Here is a 22,675-nt window from a genome sequence, read left to right as displayed (position 1 = left end):
TTCAGGTGGCTGGTGAGACGGGTGGGACCAGTCACCTACAAACCCACCCAGAGGTGTCTGTGTAAAAACGGCAATAGAAAGCCTAAGTGTGTGGTTGTGAAGGGCCTGCAATGAGGTCATGTGATGCGGTGGGCGTGGCTAAGGACCACATAAGGTGACCAGGGTAGGTCACATGGGAGAGTGCCTGGATCTGATTGGAGCACGTGTGGAAGGTCCCGGCAGGTCGACATGCTAGTGGGTCTGCTGCCATCCTGAACAGCACATGCTGAGGCCACGGACCTGGTGAGGCATGTGTATATTGGCCTGTTTGTGTGGGACAGTCCCCAGGAAGGAATGGACGTCCTGAATGAGAAAGCAACTAAGAAGGTAACCCGGACAGGGTGAGCTGTGTTTTAGGCGAAAACCTGCATATCGGACATAGCACAGCCTGTGTGACCACAGGGTTAACAGAGCGGAGCTCTATCATGAACTTCCTGTTGCTGAACTTAAGCCTGTTGCAGTGTATGGTTTATGCTCATTAATAAACCGCTTGGACTGTTGATGTTATATGAAAAACCCGTGCCGGACCTGGTTATTTGGCTGCCCAGTGAGTGTCCCCAACATGAATAACAAGCACTACCTTACAATATATACATATAAATACCTTTGGACTATATATATTTTTGTTTTGGTTGCTTCCTGGGTTAGCCACCTTTTGTTCCTGTACTTTTTGGTACCTGCCGTGTTTTTAATGTTTTATGTATTTTTCAATAAAGATTATGTCTAATAAGATATGCCTTGTGTGAAGTCTTGTTGTTGGGTGTTTTTGCATGTACTAAGAAGTGTTATGGATTATGTGTTAGGCCTGTGATATATAACATGGCCTGAAGTGGTTTATGATGTCTGAATAAACCAAATAGAATGTTTTTGTGAGAAAAACGTGCCTGTGTGCCTTCATCTGGTTGCCAAGAGAGTGTTCCCCAACACATGCAGTAAGCGCTGTCTTACATATGGTGCTAGACTGCGGGCAATGGTCCACGAAGCAGGTGTGGAGGTGGTTGTTGTGGATCGGCGGGTCCACGAAGACTACAAGCTTCTAGCAGTAACTCGGCGGGGTTACCAAGATTTGCTGTGGATCGGCGGGTCCACGAAGTCTCCGGTGCAGAGCCTTGCGGAGCATTGCAGAGAGGAGTTGCAGTTGCAGCAAGAGGTTCTGCAGGAGCTGCAGTTTCAGCCATTGCAGCAAGAGGTTCTGCAGCAGCAGGAGCTGCAGTTGAAGCAGCAGCGACTGTTGATTGGCAGCCAGAGGTGCCAGCAGTTTATGGCTGCAGCAGGAGCTATGGCAGTGCCAGCAGGACCTGGTGAGGTGTTATAAGGACGTTAGTAGTCCAGGTCGTACAAACTCTTAAAGGGCTAGTGCAAGCCCAGAGACATTTTGGTCTCCTGTGCAAACTGGGGCCTGAGAGTGCTGTGGGGGAGTCCACGGGGTGCACCCCAGAGAGGGAGTGGTGTCTCTAAAAGGGGTGGTGTTCCAAAAGGGGGCAGTGACCCAAACAGGGATGGTTGCCAAAAAAGGGGAGTCCCAAAAGGGGGCGGTGTCCAAAAAGGAAGATGTTGCCCAAAAGGGGGCAGCGTTCCGGGGAATGGTAGTTACCCAAATGGGGCGGAGCATCTTCAAGTTAAAAGGGTGGTGCAGATGAACTGTTGCCAGGGGCAAGTGTACTGTGTGTCCAGTCTGCTATATGAACTACCCACCCGACAAGTCTATTTGGGTGTGCATTGTGGATGAACGAGGAGGATATGTTAGGTCTGGTCGACTCTGTGTGCTTGGTGACCCTAGTGAGGGCTGCGCCCACTAGATGAGTAATGCCCAAAAGGAAGATCGAGGTCATCTGCGTCCATGGGGGCACTATGGTTTATCCAGTGGCCAGGATGATCCTCAAGACGGCCAGGAACATTGCATTCCATGATGTCGCTGTAGGAGGGTGAGTTTCCGCTATTTAACTGGGCCGGAACCAAAAGGGCTGTCACCAAGGTTCCCAGGGGATCTGTTTCCGGGGAACATTATTAGAGGACAGACCAGAGACAGTTCTAGAAAGTATGGGGACGGAGCGACTATAAAAGGGACAGAGGACGCCAGCAGGGGGCACTCGACAGAGCGGGAGAGAAGGAGCAGGAAGCCTAGGTGGCGCCAGAGAGCCGAGAGAAGCCAGAGTCTGCCAGGGAGATTTGGCGGGGACTCACCGGGACCAGGGAGAGGACACCTCCAAGAGACACAGCAGACTGACAGCGACCGGACACCCGCGGTCGCGCTCCAGATGCAGAGACCCGCGGCCACCACTGCCCGACTCCAGCCCGCGGCTGCGGCCTGCTCGTCGCCACCTGCGGCCGCCACTGCCCGGCTCTAGCCCGTGGCTGCGGCCTGCTCGCCGACACCCGTGGCTGCCACAGCCCGACTCCCACCCGCGGCTGTGGCCTACCCGCTGCCACCCGCGGCCGCCACTGCCTGACTCCAGCCCGTGGCTGAGGTTTCCCCGCTGCCACCTACTGCCGCTGCCATCTCGCCTCCCTGAGGGGACCATACACTAATGGATCCCCCGGGGACTGCTGTGCCCCATCTACACCTGGGCGTAGGAACACCAGAAGCATGCGTCAGCTCCTTGTCAGCTTTGCCCAGCGGCTGCGACATCGAACGGACATTTCTCGGACAAGAACTTTGCAGGACGTCATAGAAGGATAAGTGACATTTTGTTGTTAGCTCTACATAGTTCCAAGACTCCGAGTTGGCCAAATCACGGCCATATAGTTAACGGCACCGGCCGGATAGTAATCTTGGTTTATCTGTGTGTATTATTTTTCAAATCGCTGCGATGACAACTACTGTAAGGGGGTGGCATTGCTATGGACAGTAGAGGCAAACTGCCATTTTCAGAGACAGAACCCCCTTGGCTAGAGCAATGGGACATTTGGCTCTCCCTGTAATGACTGGTTTTGGTTTGCTCCTCCAGCTATGGAGAGGGGAGGGGCTGTTTTTCCAGTGAGTGTTCTGAACTGGGAGTCTGCAGGAAGCTGGTGTGCTGTGAGGAGAAAAACGTGCAGCTTGTAACTGACTGAACTTGTGAATTTTGTATACTCTTCTGGGGATAACGAAGGTGTCTTTCCCGTGTTGCTGCGAGGAGCCATGAAGATATACAAATAAGAAATTCAGAGGAGAGAATTCACCATTTCTAGGAGCAGGCTTGGAATCTTCACACAAGGACAAGACCACGTTGCACAGAGCTTCCAGGGAGGACGTCGCATCATCTTGCAGAGAACTGCAGAGGGCCCCCAGGAAGGAACTGAGACACCAACTTTACCGTGAGTGCTAACCCCGTGTGCGCACATGTTTAGGGCTTAAGATAGGCTGCAATAGACAGAGCACGGTATCCATGCAGCTGAAGTAGCAGCGGTCAGTCAGGCTACAGTTAGAGTAGCAGCATACTGTACTTTATTGTATTGTTTTGCCTTTTGCAAAATACACTGATCTGTAATAGTTGGTGCTCCGTGCCATTTGTACGGCCCAGCTAGAGAATATCACTTTTGTAAATTGTTTTATGTCATTGCATACCCCTGTTTACACTTTCCTAACACTGCATTCCTTGTCTGTAAATAAATTAACCCTTTGTTGTTTGCACCTCATCTTGCGTACTGTAGTCTCCATGAATTGCTGTGGTCCCCCGGCCATCGCTTCACTACTGTTAGCTTGCCAGTTATTCTAATAATCCGTATATAAAAGTTGAATTGAAACTTGCTCCTACTCCGCCTCGTCACTGCATCCTGCGTACCTGCGAGTACCACATTTAGCGTAGTCGGCAGGATGCGTGAGCGGGGATGCTGCGGACCAAGTTGAGCAACTTACCCAGGTTCAACGGCAGCAATACTATGCTGTGGATCTGGACGGAGCGGATGTGGGGGTTGTTTAGGATGCATCCGATGACCCCTGACCTGGAGGCCGAGGTGGCCCTTATGGCATTGGATGGGGAGGCCTGGGACTCCGTGATGCTAAGGCCCCCAGGGCAACAAAACACTTTTGCCAGGGTATTACAGATTTTGGAGGAGACCCATGGGGACCCGACTGATGTGGGAGAATTGAGGACCGTGTGCAGGGGGAAGGGGCGACAGTCACACAGTATGAACGTCCTGCAGGAGTTATACACAGCCATCGAGCGGAAGGACGGGGTAGGCATAGGACCCAAAGATATAACCCTGCGCGACCTCTTAGTGCCTGGACTGTGAGACCCCCTGACCAAGCAAGCTTTGCGGGAACGTGTTAGGGTGAACCCGCGTATGGCCTTCTCTGAGATCGGGAGTGAGGCACGTGCACGAGAGCAGGGGGTGACAGCCCCTGTGGGGAAGGTCCGGAGTACTGAAATCTCCATGAACGCGATTGGAGAGCCCCAATGGGTGGAAGAAATGCGAAAAGAGCTGAACAGTATTAGGGGCGAATTGGCCGAGGTGAAGAGGAGGGCCGACACTACGGGCAGCCGGCCGGGCATGGCAACCTGGAGCACTCGTAACCCTTAGGGCAGCCGGCCCCCACGGCCTCCGACTTGTTTTGACTGTGGCGAAGTGGACCACTATGCCAGAGAGTGCCCACGGCATGGGAAGTGCCCACCCCGGCGGCCATTAAACTAAAGGACTCTGAGCTGGGGGGACGCCGCTCGGAGCCAGAACCCACAACGAAGGGTGGTGGAAGTCCCGAAGATCTAATCTCAAAGTGTCCGCTGATATTGGCCGAGTTTGAAGGACGCGTGGTGCGCTGCCTAGTGGATACGGGGTATCCAGCCACGGGGCCCGGATTCTCTCATTTGAGACCCCAGAGTTTCTAGTAGAATAAATCCCTTTCTCATACAGTGCTGAAGTAATGACTTTGTTCTCACGTTTGCTAGGAGGATTTGTCTGACTGCATCTTATGTTATCAGTATATGTGCGAAAGATGAGAGACCGCAGTTTTACCGTGTGTGTCCGGGGTCATTTCTCCAAGGAGGATAGAGAGACAAGGGTCTGTGACTGAAGCTGGGTGTATACGGATGTATTCAGCATACACAAAGGGGTCTGTGACTGAAGCTGGAGGTATACAGTTGTGGCCAAAAGTATTGACACCCCTGCAATTCTGTCAGATAATACTCAGTTTCTTCCTGAAAATGATTGCAAACACAAATTCTTTGGTATTATTATCTTCATTTAATTTGTCTTAAATGAAAAAACACAAAAAGAATTGTCCTAAAGCCAAATTGGATATAATTCCACACCAAACATAAAAAAGAGGGTGGACAAAAGTATTGGCACTCTTCGAAAAATCATGTGATGCTTCTCTAATTTGTGTAATTAACAGCACCTGTAACTTACCTGTGGCACCTAACAGGTGTTGGCAATAACTAAATCACACTTGCAGCCAGTTGACATGGATTAAAGTTGACTCAACCTCTGTCCTGTGTCCTTGTGTGTACCACATTGAGCATGGAGAAAAGAAAGAAGACCAAAGAACTGTCTGAGGACTTGAGAAACCAAATTGTGAGGAAGCATGAGCAATCTCAAGGCTACAAGTCCATCTCCAAAGACCTGAATGTTCCTGTGTCTACCGTGCGCAGTGTCATCAAGAAGTTTAAAGCCCATGGCACTGTGGCTAACCTCCCTAGATGTGGACGGAAAAGAAAAATTGACAAGAGATTTCAACGCAAGATTGTGCGGATGTTGGATAAAGAACCTCGACTAACATCCAAACAAGTTCAAGCTGCCCTGCAGTCCGAGGGTACAACAGTGTCAACCCGTTTTACCCGTCGGCGTCTGAATGAAAAGGGACTGTATGGTAGGAGACCCAGGAAGACCCCACTTCTTACCCCGAGACATAAAAAAGCCAGGCTGGAGTTTGCCAAAACTTACCTGAAAAAGCCTAAAACGTTTTGGAAGAATGTTCTCTGGTCAGATGAGACAAAAGTAGAGCTTTTTGGGCAAAGGCATCAACATAGAGTTTACAGGAGAAAAAAAGAGGCATTCAAAGAAAAGAACACGGTCCCTACAGTCAAACATGGCGGAGGTTCCCTGATGTTTTGGGGTTGCTTTGCTGCCTCTGGCATTGGACTGCTTGACCGTGTGCATGGCATTATGAAGTCTGAAGACTACCAACAAATTTTGCAGCATAATGTAGGGCCCAGTGTGAGAGAGCTGGGTCTCCCTCAGAGGTCATGGGTCTTCCAGCAGGACAATGACCCAAAACACACTTCAAAAAGCACTAGAAAATGGTTTGAGAGAAAGCACTGGAGAGTTGTAAGGTGGCCAGCAATGAGTCCAGACCTGAATCCCATAGAACACCTGTGGAGAGATCTAAAAATGGCAGTTTGGAGAAGGCACCCTTCAAATATCAGGGACCTGGAGCAGTTTGCCAAAGAAGAATGGTCTAAAATTCCAGCAGAGCATTGTAAGAAACTCATTGATGGTTACAGGAAGCGGTTGGTCGCAGTTATTTTGGCTAAAGGTTGTGCAACCATGTATTAGGCTGAGGGTGCCAATACCTTTGTCTGGCCCATTTTTTAAGTTTCGTGTGAAATGATCAATGTTTTGCTTTTTGCTTCATTCTCTTTTGTGTTTTTTCATTTAAGACAAATTAAATGAAGATAATAATACCAAAGAATTTGTGTTTGCAATCATTTTCAGGAAGAAACTGAGTATTATCTGACAGAATTGCAGGGGTGTCAATACTTGTGGCCACACCTGTATGGGTGTACACAGCGTACACAGAGGGGTCTGTGACCGAAGCTGGGGGTATACGGGTGTAAACAGCATACACAGAGGGATCTGTGACCGAAGCTGGGGATATACGGGTGTATACAGCGTACAAAGAGGGGTCTGTGACTGAAGCCCGGGGTATATGAGTATATACAGCATACACAGAGGGGTCTGTGACTGAAGCTAGGGATATACGGGTGTATACAGCGTACACAGAGGTGTCTCTGACTGAAGCTGGGGGTATACGGGTGTATACAGCGTACACAGAGGGGTCTGTGACAGAAGCTGGGGATATACGGGTGTATACAGCATACACAGAGAGGTTTGTGACTGAAGCTGGGGTATACTGGTGTATACAGTGTACACAGAGGAGTCTGTGACTGAAGCTGGGGGTATACGGGTGTATACAGCATACACAGAGGAATCTGTGACAGAAGCTGGGGATATACGGGTGTATACTGCATAAACACACGGCTCCGCACACACAGGGCTAAACTCAGTACACACACGGCTCCGCTCCGTACACCTCGTGCACACTTGGCTCTGCTCCATACACCTCGTACACACACGGCTCTGCTCCGTATACCTTGGACACACACGGCTCCGCCCCGTACACCTCGTAAACACATGGCTCCGCTCTGTACACCTCGTACACACGCGGCTCCGCCTGTACACCTCGTACACACATGGCTCCGCTCCGTACTCCTCGTATACACACGGCCCCAGCGTTTCTAGTAGAATAAATCCCTTTCTCATACAGTGCTGTAGTAATGACTTTACTCTCACGTTTTCTAGGAGGGTTCGTCTGACTGCATCTTATGTTATCAGTATATGTGTGAAAGATGAGAGACCGACGGCTGCAGTTTTACCGTGTGTGTCCGGGGTCATTTCTCCAAGGGGGATAGAGAGACAAGGGTCTGTGACTGAAACTGGGGGTATATGGGTGTACACAGCGTAGAGGGGTCTGCGACCGAAGCTGGGGGTATACGGGTGTAAACAGCATACAAAGAGGGGTCTGTGACCGAAGCTGGGGATGTACGGGTGTATACAGCGTACAAAGGGGGGTCTGTGACCGAAGCCGGGGGTATACGAGTATATACAGCATACACAAGTGTCTGTGACCGAAGCTGGGGGTACACGAGTGTATACAGTGTACACAGATGGGTCTATGACTGAAGCTGGGGATATAAGGGTGTATACAACATACATAGAGGGGTTTGTGACAGAAGCTGGTGGTATACGGGTGTATACAGCATACACAGAGGGGTCTGTGACTGAAGCTGGGGGTATACGGGTGTATACAGCGTACACAGAGGGGTCTGTGACAGAAGCTGGGGATATACGGGTGTATACTTGTATATAGACTTGCCTCTGCACCTAACATTCACATGGTATGTCTTTCAGCTAACCCCAGTGTTATTTTTGACCTTGTTTACTCTGGCTTGATCATATGCATCTGGTCCACTCTTAATTGTCTGGCCAAGATGAGCAGAGACCACTCCTCTCTGCTTCACACCTGACTGCACTTAGTTGTACATATATTGCATACTTCAAGTCTGCATAGACTTCAGTCTGCAGTGTGATTCCTATTAGTGTGACCTAGAAGTGTGAAGATAAATTTTAGAATTAAAACCAGAATTGAACCAGAAGGGAACTGAAGGTAACTGTATACAGTCACTGTAAACAATGTTTCTGTTTGTTTTCACTTTCACCCCTATAATCCTTCACTTTCTGCTAATTCCCCTAATCCCTACTCCTAGTAAGGAACTGTTCATCTCTTCTTCAATCCTCCCCATCCACCTCACCTCCTCCTCAAAACTGTTCCTTAACATACAATCCTCTGTCTCCAAACACAGACAGCCCCCTCATGCTCCCACCTACTAACACTTTCTCTGCTCCTTCTCACTGCTGGTGATATCTCTCCAAATCCTGGTCCTCCTCACCACATTCCCACAGTCATTTCTACCTCCCATCCACGCTCTATCACAACCTTCCGTAACCACTCCAACCTTATACCCATTCACCCAGCCCCCGCTTCCCCAGTCCCACTAACAGGAGCTCTGTGGAATGCTCACTCTGTCTGCAACAAGCTTTCCTACATCCATGATCTTTTTGTTACTACCAAACTTTCCTTCCTCGCCATCACCGAAACCTGGCTCACCCCTTCTGACACAGCCTCTCCTGCTGCACTTTAATATGGTGGCTTCCACTTTTCTCACACCCCCCACCCCAGCAGCATGGCGGAGGAGTTGGTTTTCTCCTGTCAGATACCTGCTCCTTCACCCCAATCCTACTGTCACCCTCTGTTACCCTCCCTTCCTTTGAGGTGCACTCTGTGCGCATCTACTCCCCCTCCAACTGGCTGTCATCTACCGCCCCCCAGGGCCAGCCACCACCTTCTTTGACCACTTCACCACCTGGCTACTTCATTTCCTTTCCGCAGACATCCCTACTATCATCATGGGCGACTTCAACATCCCCATTGACACTTCCCTCTCAGCTGCCACTAAACTTCTATCTCTCACTTCCTCCTTCGGCCTCACTCAATGGTCTTCTACAGCCACCCACAAAGATGGCCACACACTGGACCTCATCTTCACCCGCCTCTGCTCCCTATCTAACCTCTCTAACTCACCTCTTCCTCTCTCTGACCACAACCTTCTCACATTCTCTTCCCTCTCCACTCCATGTCTACAATCCCCACCCTATAAACTTTCACACCCTCGCAGAAATCTACAATCCCCACCCCATAAACTTTCACACCCTTGCAGAAATCTTAAACAGCTTGACCTACACTCATTCTCTGAATCCCTCCTCCCTCTCACAGATATAAGTTCCTTACACAATGCGGATGATGCTACTGCTCTATATAACACCACAATAGCTGTAGCTTTGGAATCTGCTGCCCCACTTACACATACCAAAGCTCGCAAATTCAACAGACAGCCCTGGCACACCAGCCTGACCAAAGAACTGAGGCGAGCTTCCAAGGCTGCTGAGCACAGATGGAAAAGATCCCACTCCAACGAGCACTTCATCGCATTCAAACAGTCCCTCACTACTTTCAAGACCACACTCGCCACAGCTAAACAAACCTACTTCTCATCTCTCATATCCTCCCTGTCTCACAACCCTAAACAGTTATTCAACACCTTCAATTCTCTCCTCCGTCCCCCAGCACCTCCTCCCTCCCCACTCATCTCAGCTGAAGACTTTGCCTCATTTTTCAAGCAGAAGATTGATAATATCAGAGACAGTTTTAGTCAACAACCCCCAGAGCCCTTCCTCCTGACTTCCCAGCCCTCCACCTCCAAAACCAACTTCTCCACCATTACAGAAGATCGTCTCTCCACTCTACTCTAAAGATCACATCTCACCACCTGTGCACTTGACCCGATCCCATCCCACTTCATCCCAAACCTCACCACAGTCTTCATCCCAACCCTAACCCATCTCTTCAACCTATCACTAACAACTGGTGTTTTCCCCTCAAGCTTTAAACATGCCTCCATCACACCTATCCTCAAAAAGCCCTCTCTTGACCCATCCTCTGTATCTAGCTATCGCCCTATATCACTTCTCCCCTATGCCTCCAAGCTACTGGAACAACATGTCTACCTTGAACTGTCCTCCCATCTCTCTTCTTACTCCCTCCTTGACCACTTGCAATCCGGCTTCCGGTCACACCACTCCACTGAAACTGCCCTTACTAAGGTCACCAATGACCTCTTAACCGCCAAGAGCAAGCGACACTACTCTGTCCTCCTCCTCCTGGACCTTTCGGCTGCCTTTGACACAGTGGACCATTCCCTATTATTACAGACCCTCTCATCCCTTGGCATCACAGACTTGGCCCTATCCTGGACCTCATCATACCTAACAGACCGGACATTCAACGTCTCCCACTCACACACCACCTCCTCACCTCGCCCCCTATCTGTCGGAGTCCCACAAGGTTCAGTCCTAGGACCCCTGCTCTTCTCCATTTACACCTTTGGCCTGGGACCGCTCATAAAATCTCATGGCTTTCAGTATCATCTCTATGCTGATGACACACAGATCTACATCTCTGGACCAGATATCACCTCCCTACTAACCAGAATCCCTCAATGTCTGTCTGCTATTTCATCCTTCTTCTCCGCTAGATTTCTGAAACTTAACATGGGCAAAACAGAATTCATCATCTTTCCCCCATCTCACGTGACCCCCCCAAAGAACCTATCCATTACAGTAAATGGCTGCCCACTCTCCCCAGTCCCACAAGCTCGCTGCCTCGGGGTAATTCTTGACGCTGATCTCTCATTCAAACCACATATCCAAGCCCTTTCCACTTCCTGCCGACTTCAACTCAAAAATATTTCACGAATCCGTTCATTCCTCAACCAAAAATCTGCAAAAACCCTAGTCCATGCCCTCATCATCTCTCGCCTTGACTACTGCAACCTCCTGCTCTGTGGCCTCCCCTCGAACACTCTCGCATCCCTCCAATCTACTCTAAACTCTGCTGCCCGACTAATCCATCTGTCCCCCCTCTATTCCCCAGCTTCTCCCCTCTGTCAATCCCTGCACTGGCTCCCCATTGCCCAGAGACTCCAGTACAAAACCCTAACCATGACATACAAAGCCATCCACAACCTGTCTCCTCCATAGATCTGTGACCTCGTCTCCCGGTACTTTCCTGCACGAAACCTCCGATCCTCACAAGATCTCCTTCTCTACTCCCCTCTTATCTCCTCTTCCCACAATTGCATACAAGATTTCTCTCGCGCATCCCCTTTACTCTGGAACTCTCTACCACAACATATCAGACTCTTGCCTACCATGGAAACCTTCAAAAAGAGCCTGAAGACCCACCTCTTCCGACAAGCCTACAACTTGCAGTAACCACCGATACACCAAACCGCTGCACGACCAGCTCTACCCTCGCCTACAGTATGCACACCCATCCCTTGTAGATTGTGAGCCCTCGCGGGCAGGGTCATCTCTCCTCCTGTACCAGTCGTGACTTGTATTGTTTAAGATTACTGTACTTGTATGTATTATGAATACCCCTCCTCACATGTAAAGCGCCATGGAATAAATGGCGCTATAATAATAAATTATAATAATACAGCATACACAGAGGGGTCTGTGACTGAAGCTGGGGATATACGGGTGTATACAGCATAAACACACGGCTCCGCACACACAAGGCTAAACTCAGTACACACACGGCTCCGCTCCGTACACCTCGTACACACACGGCTCCGCTCCGTACACCTCGTACACACGCGGCTCCGCTCCGTACACCTCGTACACACGCGGCTCCGCTCCGTACACCTCGTACACACGGCTCCGCTCCGTACATCTCATACACACACGGCTCCGCTCCGTACACCTCATACACACACGGCTCCACTCCGTACATCTCATACACACACGGCTCCGCTCCATACACCTCGTACACACGCGGCTCCGCTCTGTACACCTCGCACACACGGCTCCGCTCCGTACACCTCGTACACACACAGCTCCGCTCCGTACACCTCATACACACACGGCTCCACTCCGTACACCTTGTACACACACGGCTCCGCTCCGTACACCTCGTACACACGCGGCTCCGCTCCGTACACCTCATACACGCGGCTCTGCTCCGTACACCTCGTACACACGCGGCTCCGCACCGTACACCTCGTACACACACGGCTCCTCTCCGTACACCTCGTACACAGGCTGCTCCGCTCCGTACACCTCGTACACACACGGCTCCTCTCCGTACACCTCGTACACACGCAGCTCCGCTCCGTACACCTCGTATACACACGGCTACGCTCCGTACACCTCGTACACACGCGGCTCCGCTCCGTACACCTCGTACACACACGGCTCCTCTCCGTACACCTCGTACACAGGCTGCCCCGCTCCGTACACCTCATACACACACGGCTCCTCTCCGTACACCTCGTACACACGCAGCTCCGCTCCGTACACCTCGTATACACACGGCTCTGCTCCGTACACCTCGCACACACACGACTCTGCTCCGTACACCTCATACACACGCGGCTCTGCTACATCCACCCTGTAAACCGCTCCTGACCCCACACAGAAACTTCCCCTCATCCAGCACCATGACAACCAGCACAGCAGAGTCCTGTACACACTGAGGCCCCTAATCATGTGACCCCTGACTCCTCCCCTCCTGTGACCTCATCACAGGTCCTGTGCGCACAGAGCAGCCACACATGGTAGTCTCACCAAACTTCATTCTTTTCTTGCAGGGGCTGCAGTGAATCTCATCCTAGATCCATAGAGCTGAATGGAGGAGCGATGTTCCTTCTGTCTGATGTTAATTGATGGTGATCTTTGTCCAACGTCCACTTTACCGAGTAAATCCCACCAGGACTGCAGCAGGTAAAGACCCCGATATCCACAGGTGTCCCTTCTAATTGGGGGAAAGTGGCAAAAAAAGAGCAACTTATCCAGAGGGAAAAACCTACTGTACGTGCAGACATTGGCCTCATATATCTCCTGTCTTGTTCTTACAAGCAATCTTTTCTAAAAGCCTCAATCTTCTGTGTGTGACTTAGAGCTGAGATCTAACGTGATAGAAGATTACAGTGCGGGGAAGACGGGAAACCTTCATATAGACGGCCGGTGGTGATGGAGTCAGTGACGGACTCTGGACAAATATGTTTCTAGAGCCGTAGTAGAAGATGAAGATGTCGTCCTCATCATGAAGTAGTTATTTCTCCTGTCCCGTGTAATGAATATCTCCTGCAGTATTGCTAATGCCGATTCCAGTGTCGGTAAATGAGACGAGAATTAGCGTTATGGAAGATGAGTCTATGAGAAACGTATTCAGCTGCCGACTCCGAGGAGGAAACTGCTTGTTGTCTGTGGCCTAAATATATAGGTTTTATTAGTAGACTAGCTGAAGAGCCCAGCACTGCCCGGGCATAGTAACTATATATATATACAGTGCCTACAAGTAGTATTCAACCCCCTGCAGATTTAGCAGGTTTGATAAGATGCAAATAAGTTAGAGCCTTCAAACTTCACACTAGAGCAGGATTTATTAACAGATGCATAAATCTTACAAACCAAAAAGTTATGTTGCTCAGTTGAATTTTAATAAATTTTAAACATAAAAGTGTGGGTCAATTATTATTCAACCCCTAGGTTTAATATTTTGTGGAATAACCCTTGTTTGCAATTACAGCTAATAATCGTCTTTTATAAGACCTGATCAGGCCGGCACAGGTCTCTGGAGTTATCTTGGCCCACTCCTCCATGCAGATCTTCTCCAAGTTATCTAGGTTCTTTGGGTGTCTCATGTGGACTTTAATCTTGAGCTCCTTCCACAAGTTTTCAATTGGGTTAAGGTCAGGAGACTGACTAGGCCACTCCAACACCTTGATTTTTTGCCCCTTGAACCAGGCCTTGGTTTTGTTGGCTGTGTGCTTTGGGTCGTTGTCTTGTTGGAAGATGAAATGACGACGCATCTTAAGATCCTTGATGGAGGAGCGGAGGTTCTTGGCCAAAATCTCCAGGTAGGCCGTGCTATCCATCTTCCCATGGATGCGGACCAGATGGCCAGGCCCCTTGGCTGAGAAACAGCCCCACAGCATGATGCTGCCACCACCATGCTTGACTGTAGGGATGGTATTCTTGGGGTCGTATGCAGTGCCATCCAGTCTCCAAACGTCACGTGTGTGGTTGGCACCAAAGATCTCGATCTTGGTCTCATCAGACCAGAGAACCTTGAACCAGTCTGTCTCAGAGTCCTCCAAGTGATCATGAGCAAACTGTAGACGAGCCTTGACATGACGCTTTGAAAGTAAAGGTACCTTACGGGCTCGTCTGGAACGGAGACCATTGCGGTGGAGTACGTTACTTATGGTATTGACTGAAACCAATGTCCCCACTGCCATGAGTTCTTCCCGGAGCTCCTTCCTTGTTGTCCTTGGGTTAGCCTTGACTCTTCGGACAAGCCTGGCCTCGGCACGGGAGGAAACTTTCAAAGGCTGTCCTGGCCGTGGAAGGCTAACAGTAGTTCCATAAGCCTTCCACTTCCGGATGATGCTCCCAACAGTGGAGACAGGTAGGCCCAACTCCTTGGAAAGGGTTTTGTACCCCTTGCCAGCTTTGTGACCCTCCACGATCTTGTCTCTGATGGCCTTGGAATGCTCCTTTGTCTTTCCCATGTTGACCATGTATGAGTGCTGTTCACAAGTTTGGGGAGGGTCTTAAATAGTCAGAAAAGGCTGGAAAAAGAGATAATTAATCCAAACATGTGAAGCTCATTGTTCTTTGTGCCTGAAATACTTCTTAATACTTTAGGGGAACCAAACAGAATTCTGGTGGTTTGAGGGGTTGAATAATAAATGACCCTCTGAATAAACTTTTCACAATTTAAAAAAAAAATTAAACAAAGAAATAACATTCTTTTTTGCTGCAGTGCATTTCACACTTCCAGGCTGATCTACAGTCCAAATGTCACAATGCCAAGTTAATTCCGAATGTGTAAACCTGCTAAATCTGCAAGGGGTTGAATACTACTTGTAGGCACTGTATATATATATAAAGCTGAGTGTATAGCCCCGCCCACTCCGCATAGCCACATTCACTGTAATACCCCACATCATCCGGTCAGCCAGAGCCACCGGACTACTACCACTAATATCCCACATCATCCCGTCAGCCAGAGCCACCGGACTACTACCCCTAATATCCCACATCATCCCGTCAGCCAGAGCCACCGGACTACTACCCCTAATATCCCACATCATCCTGTCAGCCAGAGCCACCAGACTACTACCCCTAATATCCCACATCATCCTGTTAGCCAGAGCCACCGGACAACTACCACTAATATCCCACATCATCCCATCAGCCAGAGCCACCGGACAACTACCCCTAATATCCCACATCATCCCATCAGCCAGAGCCACCGGACAACTACCACTAATATCCCACATCATCCCATCAGCCAGAGCCACCGGACAACTACCCCTAATATCCCACATCATCCCGTCACAGCTGCTGGACTACTACCCCTAATATCCCACATCATCCTGTTAGCCAGAGCCACCAGACTACTACCCCTAATATCCAACATCATCCTGGGGTCAGAACCAGAGCGCTGAGTGGAACGGTCCTAACTTCCATACCTGGGATCCCTTTGAGAGAGGCATGGCTTCAGAACCAGAGCGCTGGATGGATTTGCCCTGACTTCTATACAAATGATCCCTTTAATAGAAGCCTGGGGTCAGTACCGGAGCATTTGAAGGCAGTTGCCCTGACTTCCATACCAATGATCCCTTTAAGAGAGGCCTGGGGTCAGAACCAGGGCGCTGAGGGATTTGCCTTAACTTCCATACCGTAGATCCCTTTAACAGAGGCCTGGGGTCAGTACCAAAGCGCAGAGTGGATTTTCCCTCACTTCTGTACCGGAGATCCCTTTAAGAGGGGCCTGGGGTCAGAACCAGAGCGCTGAGTGGAACGGTCCTAACTTCCATACCGGGGATCCCTTTAAGAGAGGCCTGGTGTCAGAACCAGAGTGCTTAGTGGAATTGCCATAACTTCCATACCAATGATCCCTTTAAGAAACCTTGGGGTCAAAACCAAAGCGCTGGATGTCTTTGCCCTAGCTTTCATACCAATGATCCCTTTAAGAGAGGCCTTGGGTCAGTATCAGAGCACTGAGGGATTTACCCTAACTTCCATACCGGAGATCCCTTTAAGAGGGAAGATGTGCCTATGGGATGGAGGATGTGTGATGTGTATATGGGCAGGGAGGGGGGATTCATTTCTGTCATGTGCTCTCTGCTCCTTTCTGGGGGGTAGACAATGGCTGGGAGCTTATGTTCCCGGGGATGCTAGATTTCTCCCACCCGGTCAGTGTCTGCTGAGTTGTTGTCGAGTTGGGAAAACTGTTGCTCATAGCAACAAATCACAGCTCAGCTTCTTTTAAATATCTCTGGTGAAATGAAAGATGCTTAGGCCTCTTTCACACTTCAGTTTTTTGCCATCAGTCAAAATCCGCCAAAATTTGAAATTGGTGATTGGTTGCAAAGAAAACTGTTGCTCATAGCAACCAATCACAGCTCAGCTTTTAAACAGTGCTGGTGAAATGAAAGATGCTTGGTGATACACACATACACACACACATTCAATTTTATATATAGAGATGTCAGGAAAAAAATGGAATGTTGTAAAATAATAAAATTACAATTGCTGCTTGGGTCCCCGCCAGCCTCTCTATTTCCTGGTCAGTCATAACGAACTTGTGATTCCTACAGCTAATCAGTCGCCAAAGCAGTGGGTAACATAGCCAGTGATTGGTAGCATTCGGAAGATGTCTTAGTCAGTAAATCAACTTATGTTCCAGTCCATACAAGTTTAGAGAATGCAACATCTACACGCTCTATCTCCTCATATGTTTCCCTTATTATCTCCAGTAATTGTATTATTACACAGGATTTTTATGATGTTACATCGGCTCATCTTCTCATTCAGGTCTCTACAATATCGGATCCTCTCAGTGAAGATCTTCTACAAAAGAGAATTTTCCTGATTTACCCGTCAAAGATGGATATGGACAGAGACAAGATGGCAGAGAGGATATTACACCTCACCCTAGAGATCCTCTTCCGGCTTACTGGAGAGGTGAGAGATTCTGATGACGTCACATTACATCATTCTTATCTATGGGAATAACCGATGGACAGAACTGGAGAGGTGAGGACTCTGGAAATGTCTGTACTGAGATTTATTAATGTGTCTCTTCATAACCAGGATTACACAGTAGTGAAGAAGACCTCTAGTGAGCGCTGCCAGGACCCTGCGTCTGAGGGATGGGGAAGACCCCTGAGCCCAATCACGGGGCCTCCACCTCACCCCCTGATACATGAGGACATCAATCACCAGAAGATCCTAGAACTCACCTACAAGATGATTGAGCTGCTGACTGGAGAGGTGACACTGCTGGGAATGCTGGGACATTATACAGTAACGCAATGAAGGAATCGGGGGGGGATGACGGTATCTTTGTATGTGTCAGCTTTCTATAAGGTGTCAGGATGTTGCCGTCTATTTCTCCATGGAGGAGTGGGAGTTTTTAGAAGGACACAGAGATCAGTACAAGGACGTCATGATGGAGGTTCCCCAGCCCCTCACATCACCAGGTAATAGACAGGACTAAATATACACGGCCTATAATTATCTGTATGTAAAGAATGAATTCAGTCCCTGTATGTGTTTCCTCCAGATCTATCCAGTAAGAGGACAATACCAGAGAGATGTCCCCGTCCTCTTCTTCCACAGGACTGTAAACAAGAAGATCCCAATGTTCCTCAGAGTCATCAGGTAGATGGAGAGAAGGTGTCATGAGATCTCCCCTATGTTGCGTAGACGACTGTGAAAATCTTGTGCTCAGTCTTGTTTTATCCACCAGTATTATCTAAAATATACTTACCTTGTAATGTCTTCACATCCTTTTCTATCCAGATGTGTCCGGATCCAGGAATTCCAAGTGACAGAAGTTCACTGACTGCCATATTGGGACACGCAAGTGATGGGTGTCTCAATATGGAAACTGCTGGTGGTACCAGCCTCTTGCGCGGTACCACTAGCGGAACACCGTCGCAACACACACACAGACTAATAATAGAATGGCATGCACTCAGCTCATTAGAGGGGCAAGGTGCTGGTGAAATGGACCGTAAAAGACCCAGATAAGCATAAGAAATATAATTCACCGCACACTCTTGTTGAATACTTTGTAAAATTTGTGAATTTATTCAAAAACATCCAGTCCAGAAAAAATGTGCCAAGACAAGAAAGTAGTATATACAGCCTAGATACCCAATGTTTCGATCCTCCTGGATCTTAATCATGGGGTACTTGGTAACTGCAGTATCAGGAATGTGGCACTAGTAATAAATATGAATCCCCTTAAGATGTCCCCAGGTGCTGGAATATACGGATAGGGCCAGAAAGGGGCTGCAACGGCCATACTAGGTAGCTTTAGGCCTGGAAGATTGCCAAGGGGCCAGACAAAGACTGCAGTGGCCGTAAAAAGTAGCTTGGACCTGGGGAATTGACCGGGGTGGTACATGACGGAGGCGGCGCTCCCGCGCCCTGTCCCGTCCTCTGGATGCGTTGGTGCTCCCACGCCCTGTCCCGTCCACTAACGCATCCAGAGGACGGGACAGGGCGCGGGAGCGCCGCCTCCGTCATATACCACCCGGTCAATTCCCCAGTTCCAAAGCTACTTTTTACGGCCACTGCAGTCTTTGGCCCCCTGGCAATCCTCCAGGCCTAAAGCTACCTAGTATGGCCGTTGCAGCCCCTTTCTGGCCCTATCCGTAAATTCCAGCACCTGGGGACATCCTAAGGGGATTCATATTTATTACTAGTGCCACATTCCTGATACTGCAGTTACCAAGTACCCCATGATTAAGATCTGGGAGGATCGAAACGTTGGGTATCTAGGCTATATATACTACTTTTTTGTCTTGGCACATTTTTTCTGGACTGGATGTTTTTGAATAAATTCACAAATTTTGCAAAGTATTCAACAAGAGTGTGCGGTGAATTATATTTCTTATGCAACACACACACACACACACACACACACACACACACACACACACACACACACACACACACTGTATACGCTGTATGCAGCCTTTTGCACAGTACCACCAGCAGAACACCGTCGTGAAAACGCCGCCGGGATCAGCAGAATGTTTCACTGACCGCCACCATCTTTATACAGGAGGAGCGCATGTGCAGTTTTAATGTGACCACCGCTATCTGTCTACACAAAGATGGCAGTGGTCTGATTTACTGCGCCTGCGCGAATTCCACGCAGGCGCAGTGAATCATTCGGCTGATCCCGACTGCAGATGCGCGACGTGTCTACAGGCAGAGGAAGCCAGTCACATTAAAGGGGTTTTTGGGTAGACAGGTAAAAAAAGAAAGCACAGACGGGAGAAGTCAGCACATGGGGAAAGAGAGCGTGGATAGGTGGGTGAGCACATGGGGGGAGAGATTCTCATCCCTGCAAAGCCTGCCCCCATCGTGACATTACTGCCTCCTCGATGCAATAGCATCGGGCCTCAATCTAGTATGTTATATTCTTGGGTAATGAGAACGGTGGAGATGGCAGGATTAGAGCTGATCATAGATGTGACTTCTCCATCTGTCTGTGACTTTTACAATATTTGTTTCAGGGTGAAGATCTGACCCATATTAATACTACAGAGACATATGTGAGGGGTGATGAGTGGTGTAAAGAGGAGATTCCTACATATGACTACCCAGGTGAGTAGTAACCACTAAATGCAGAGAAGTCACAGATTCTTCTCAGTCACCGGCTGTGGCTGCTTTATCGGTGGTGTAGTCCGGCCTTATTACCATGGTCATCATTTTGCCTCCTGACACAACTTTCTCCTCAATCCAAAACATTTCAAAGAACTTTGGTCATTGAAAGCCCTTTTCTACAGAACTTACCTCCTGGAGGATCCACCTACCCCCTGGGATTAGGAGACGCTGACCGTTACCTGCCCAGATCTGAAAACTACAAAGCCAAATGACAGCGTACGTAGAATGTGCTGACAAGTTAGAAAATCACTTGAAGAAAAGTATTATGATGGGTCTGTAAGAGAAAGCGGAGGGTAATGATGCTGTTGGCTTCCTAGATCCCTGATATCTTATTGGATGAATCTACCTTCTCTCCCTTCTGTGCTGCTGAATGTCTCATATGGTCCTTACAAGACCAGGTCCAGTCTTTCTGGCCAAACTTCGCTTTTATGAGCGACAACATTAAATGTGCAGTGAGGCCAAGTGTGTATTTCGGTACAATAACAACAGAGTTTCCCTTTATCCTGACTTTTCAATTTAAAAATGACTAACTTCAAACAGGGTCGTGAGAAACTACATAAAATCATTACACCTGTGCCATAATATATCTCTAAGCTGTGTGTGGCTGATGGCTGTAATATACATTTATTCACCCTGCAGGAGATGTGTTGGCATGGCTCGAGCCCTGGTTTCATGGAATCACTCCACGTCATAAATTACATTGTTTTTTATCCTAAGGAATTCAGATTACTGCACAATCTCTCCTGAAATGAGGAGCACTAATGCTTTCTCTACTCTTTTGGTCAGTTGTAGCTCCAATGGTCCACCATATTGAGTTCAACTCCGATTTAGTGTTGGAGCTGTCCTCCAAACTTACTTTGATGTTGCGGATGTAACATACTTTTTTATTCCATGTCTTTTTTTACCTGTTTATTCTGTATGATAGTTTGATTGTGGTGGGATCGGTCTGCCTCACTTATGTGAGTCTGTAACTCCCTGATAGTCTTTAAAAAATGGTCTCCATTACGTCTTCCAAATGCCCGAGATACCTCAGCTCTGCACTATTATAAAAGTTATCTTTAAATGTGTAATATTTATTCAAGAAGCTCTTCTGTCAGAATATATTGACCCTAACGATAGCTTAAATTTACATGAGCTACGGAGCCCCGTACTCTAATTACCTCTGGGAGGTTCCAACACTAGTTATTTTTTTTAATGAAGAAGACTGTTGAGTTTGATCTTTCTAGTAGATGTGTTATTGTCTATAGTCACAGTTTGCTAATCACCTCTTAACCCCTCTACATGGATCTTGACTTACACACAGACCTCTAGGCTTGGACCATGGTGTTATCTGCTGTTTTGTGGAGTGAGATCAGAAGAAGAATAGTCAGGTAGCCGGGTCAGAACCAGAAGGACAGAATACAGAATCAGAAGACACAAGAGTAGTCAGTAAACGGGCCACGGTCACAACAGGAAACAAATACACAAGCCGGGAGCTGAGCACAGAGGACTGAACCAGAGGAGAACAAGGCTGTATCTGGCAGATTCCAGCCATATGCTTTGAGCTTTAGTAGGGTGTCACGCTCTCCAAATGGCTGATGTAGGGAGCAGATTACTCCAGCTGGACAGCACACACACCCATATCACCAGACTGTATAGTACTGCTGGTCCCAGGCACCGTAATCTTAGTGGCTGGATAGAGTCTGCGCCACCCGAAGCTTCTGGTTTTGACGTCTCCTCCATTACCAGCACTGCTGAATGATCAAACATGATTGCAGCGTTTCGGGAGCAGGCAGAGGGGCTGTCAGCTGTGACAGCCCTTCTGCCTTTGGATCGGAGACCCTGCAGCATTACGCGGGGTCCCTATCACTCCCATGGTAACCCGATGTCGTCATCACGACATCTGGGTTACCAGAGCTCAGAGACTTCCTGTCATGTGAGGAAGTCTCTGAGGTTAGTGACAAGTCCCTGCAGCGCTGATAGCTTACATGGCATGCAGATCTGCATGCCATATAAGCGATCAGTCTGCACAAAATGATTGTCCCATAGTGGGACACAGTGTAAAACATAGAATGAAATAAAAAAAATTTTTAATTGTAAAAATATAAAAAAGTAAAAAATATTAAAATAAATATTCCATCAATAAATCAATATTAAAAAAATCTAAACAATAAAAGTACACATATTTAGTATCGCCGCATCCGTAACGACCCGACCTATACCCGTCCCACTAGTTAACCCATTTAGTGAACACCATTTAAAAAAAAAGGCAAAAAACAATGCTTTATCCTCATACCAACAAACAAAAAGTGGAATAACACGCGATCAAAAAGACCGTACCGCTGAAAACGTCATCTTGTCCAGCAAAAAACAAGCCGCCATGTAGCTCCATCACATAGTTTTTATGGTATAAAAGCGTCAAAACGTAAAAAAAGATATAAATGAGGTATCGCTGTAATCGAACTTACCCGAAGACTAAAACTGCTTTATCAATTTTATCACACGCGGAACAGTATAAACGCCTCCCGCCCAAACAAAAAAGAAATTCATGAATTGCTGGTTTTTATTCATTCTGCCT

The 22,675-nt window shown here is 48.4% G+C and overlaps 1 protein-coding gene across 1 annotated transcript in view; it reads left to right on the top strand.

Annotated features, from left to right (window-relative positions):
- The window catches only part of LOC141047167 (uncharacterized), a 549,720-nt gene that overhangs the window by 522,378 nt on the left and 4,667 nt on the right, over positions 1–22,675 (top strand). The window contains exons 9-13 of the mRNA XM_073542124.1: positions 17,251–17,397; positions 17,527–17,706; positions 17,792–17,915; positions 17,999–18,096; positions 19,968–20,058. Of these exons, the coding sequence (XP_073398225.1) occupies positions 17,251–17,397; positions 17,527–17,706; positions 17,792–17,915; positions 17,999–18,096; positions 19,968–20,058 (640 nt within the window). The remainder of the gene's footprint in view (positions 1–17,250; positions 17,398–17,526; positions 17,707–17,791; positions 17,916–17,998; positions 18,097–19,967; positions 20,059–22,675) is intronic.

Source organism: Dendrobates tinctorius, unplaced genomic scaffold (assembly GCF_039654945.1).
Source record: "Dendrobates tinctorius isolate UK_male_01 unplaced genomic scaffold, ASM3965494v1 ptg000126l, whole genome shotgun sequence".
NCBI lineage: Eukaryota > Metazoa > Chordata > Amphibia > Anura > Dendrobatidae > Dendrobates > Dendrobates tinctorius.
This window is presented reverse-complemented; position numbering and strand designations above follow the sequence as displayed.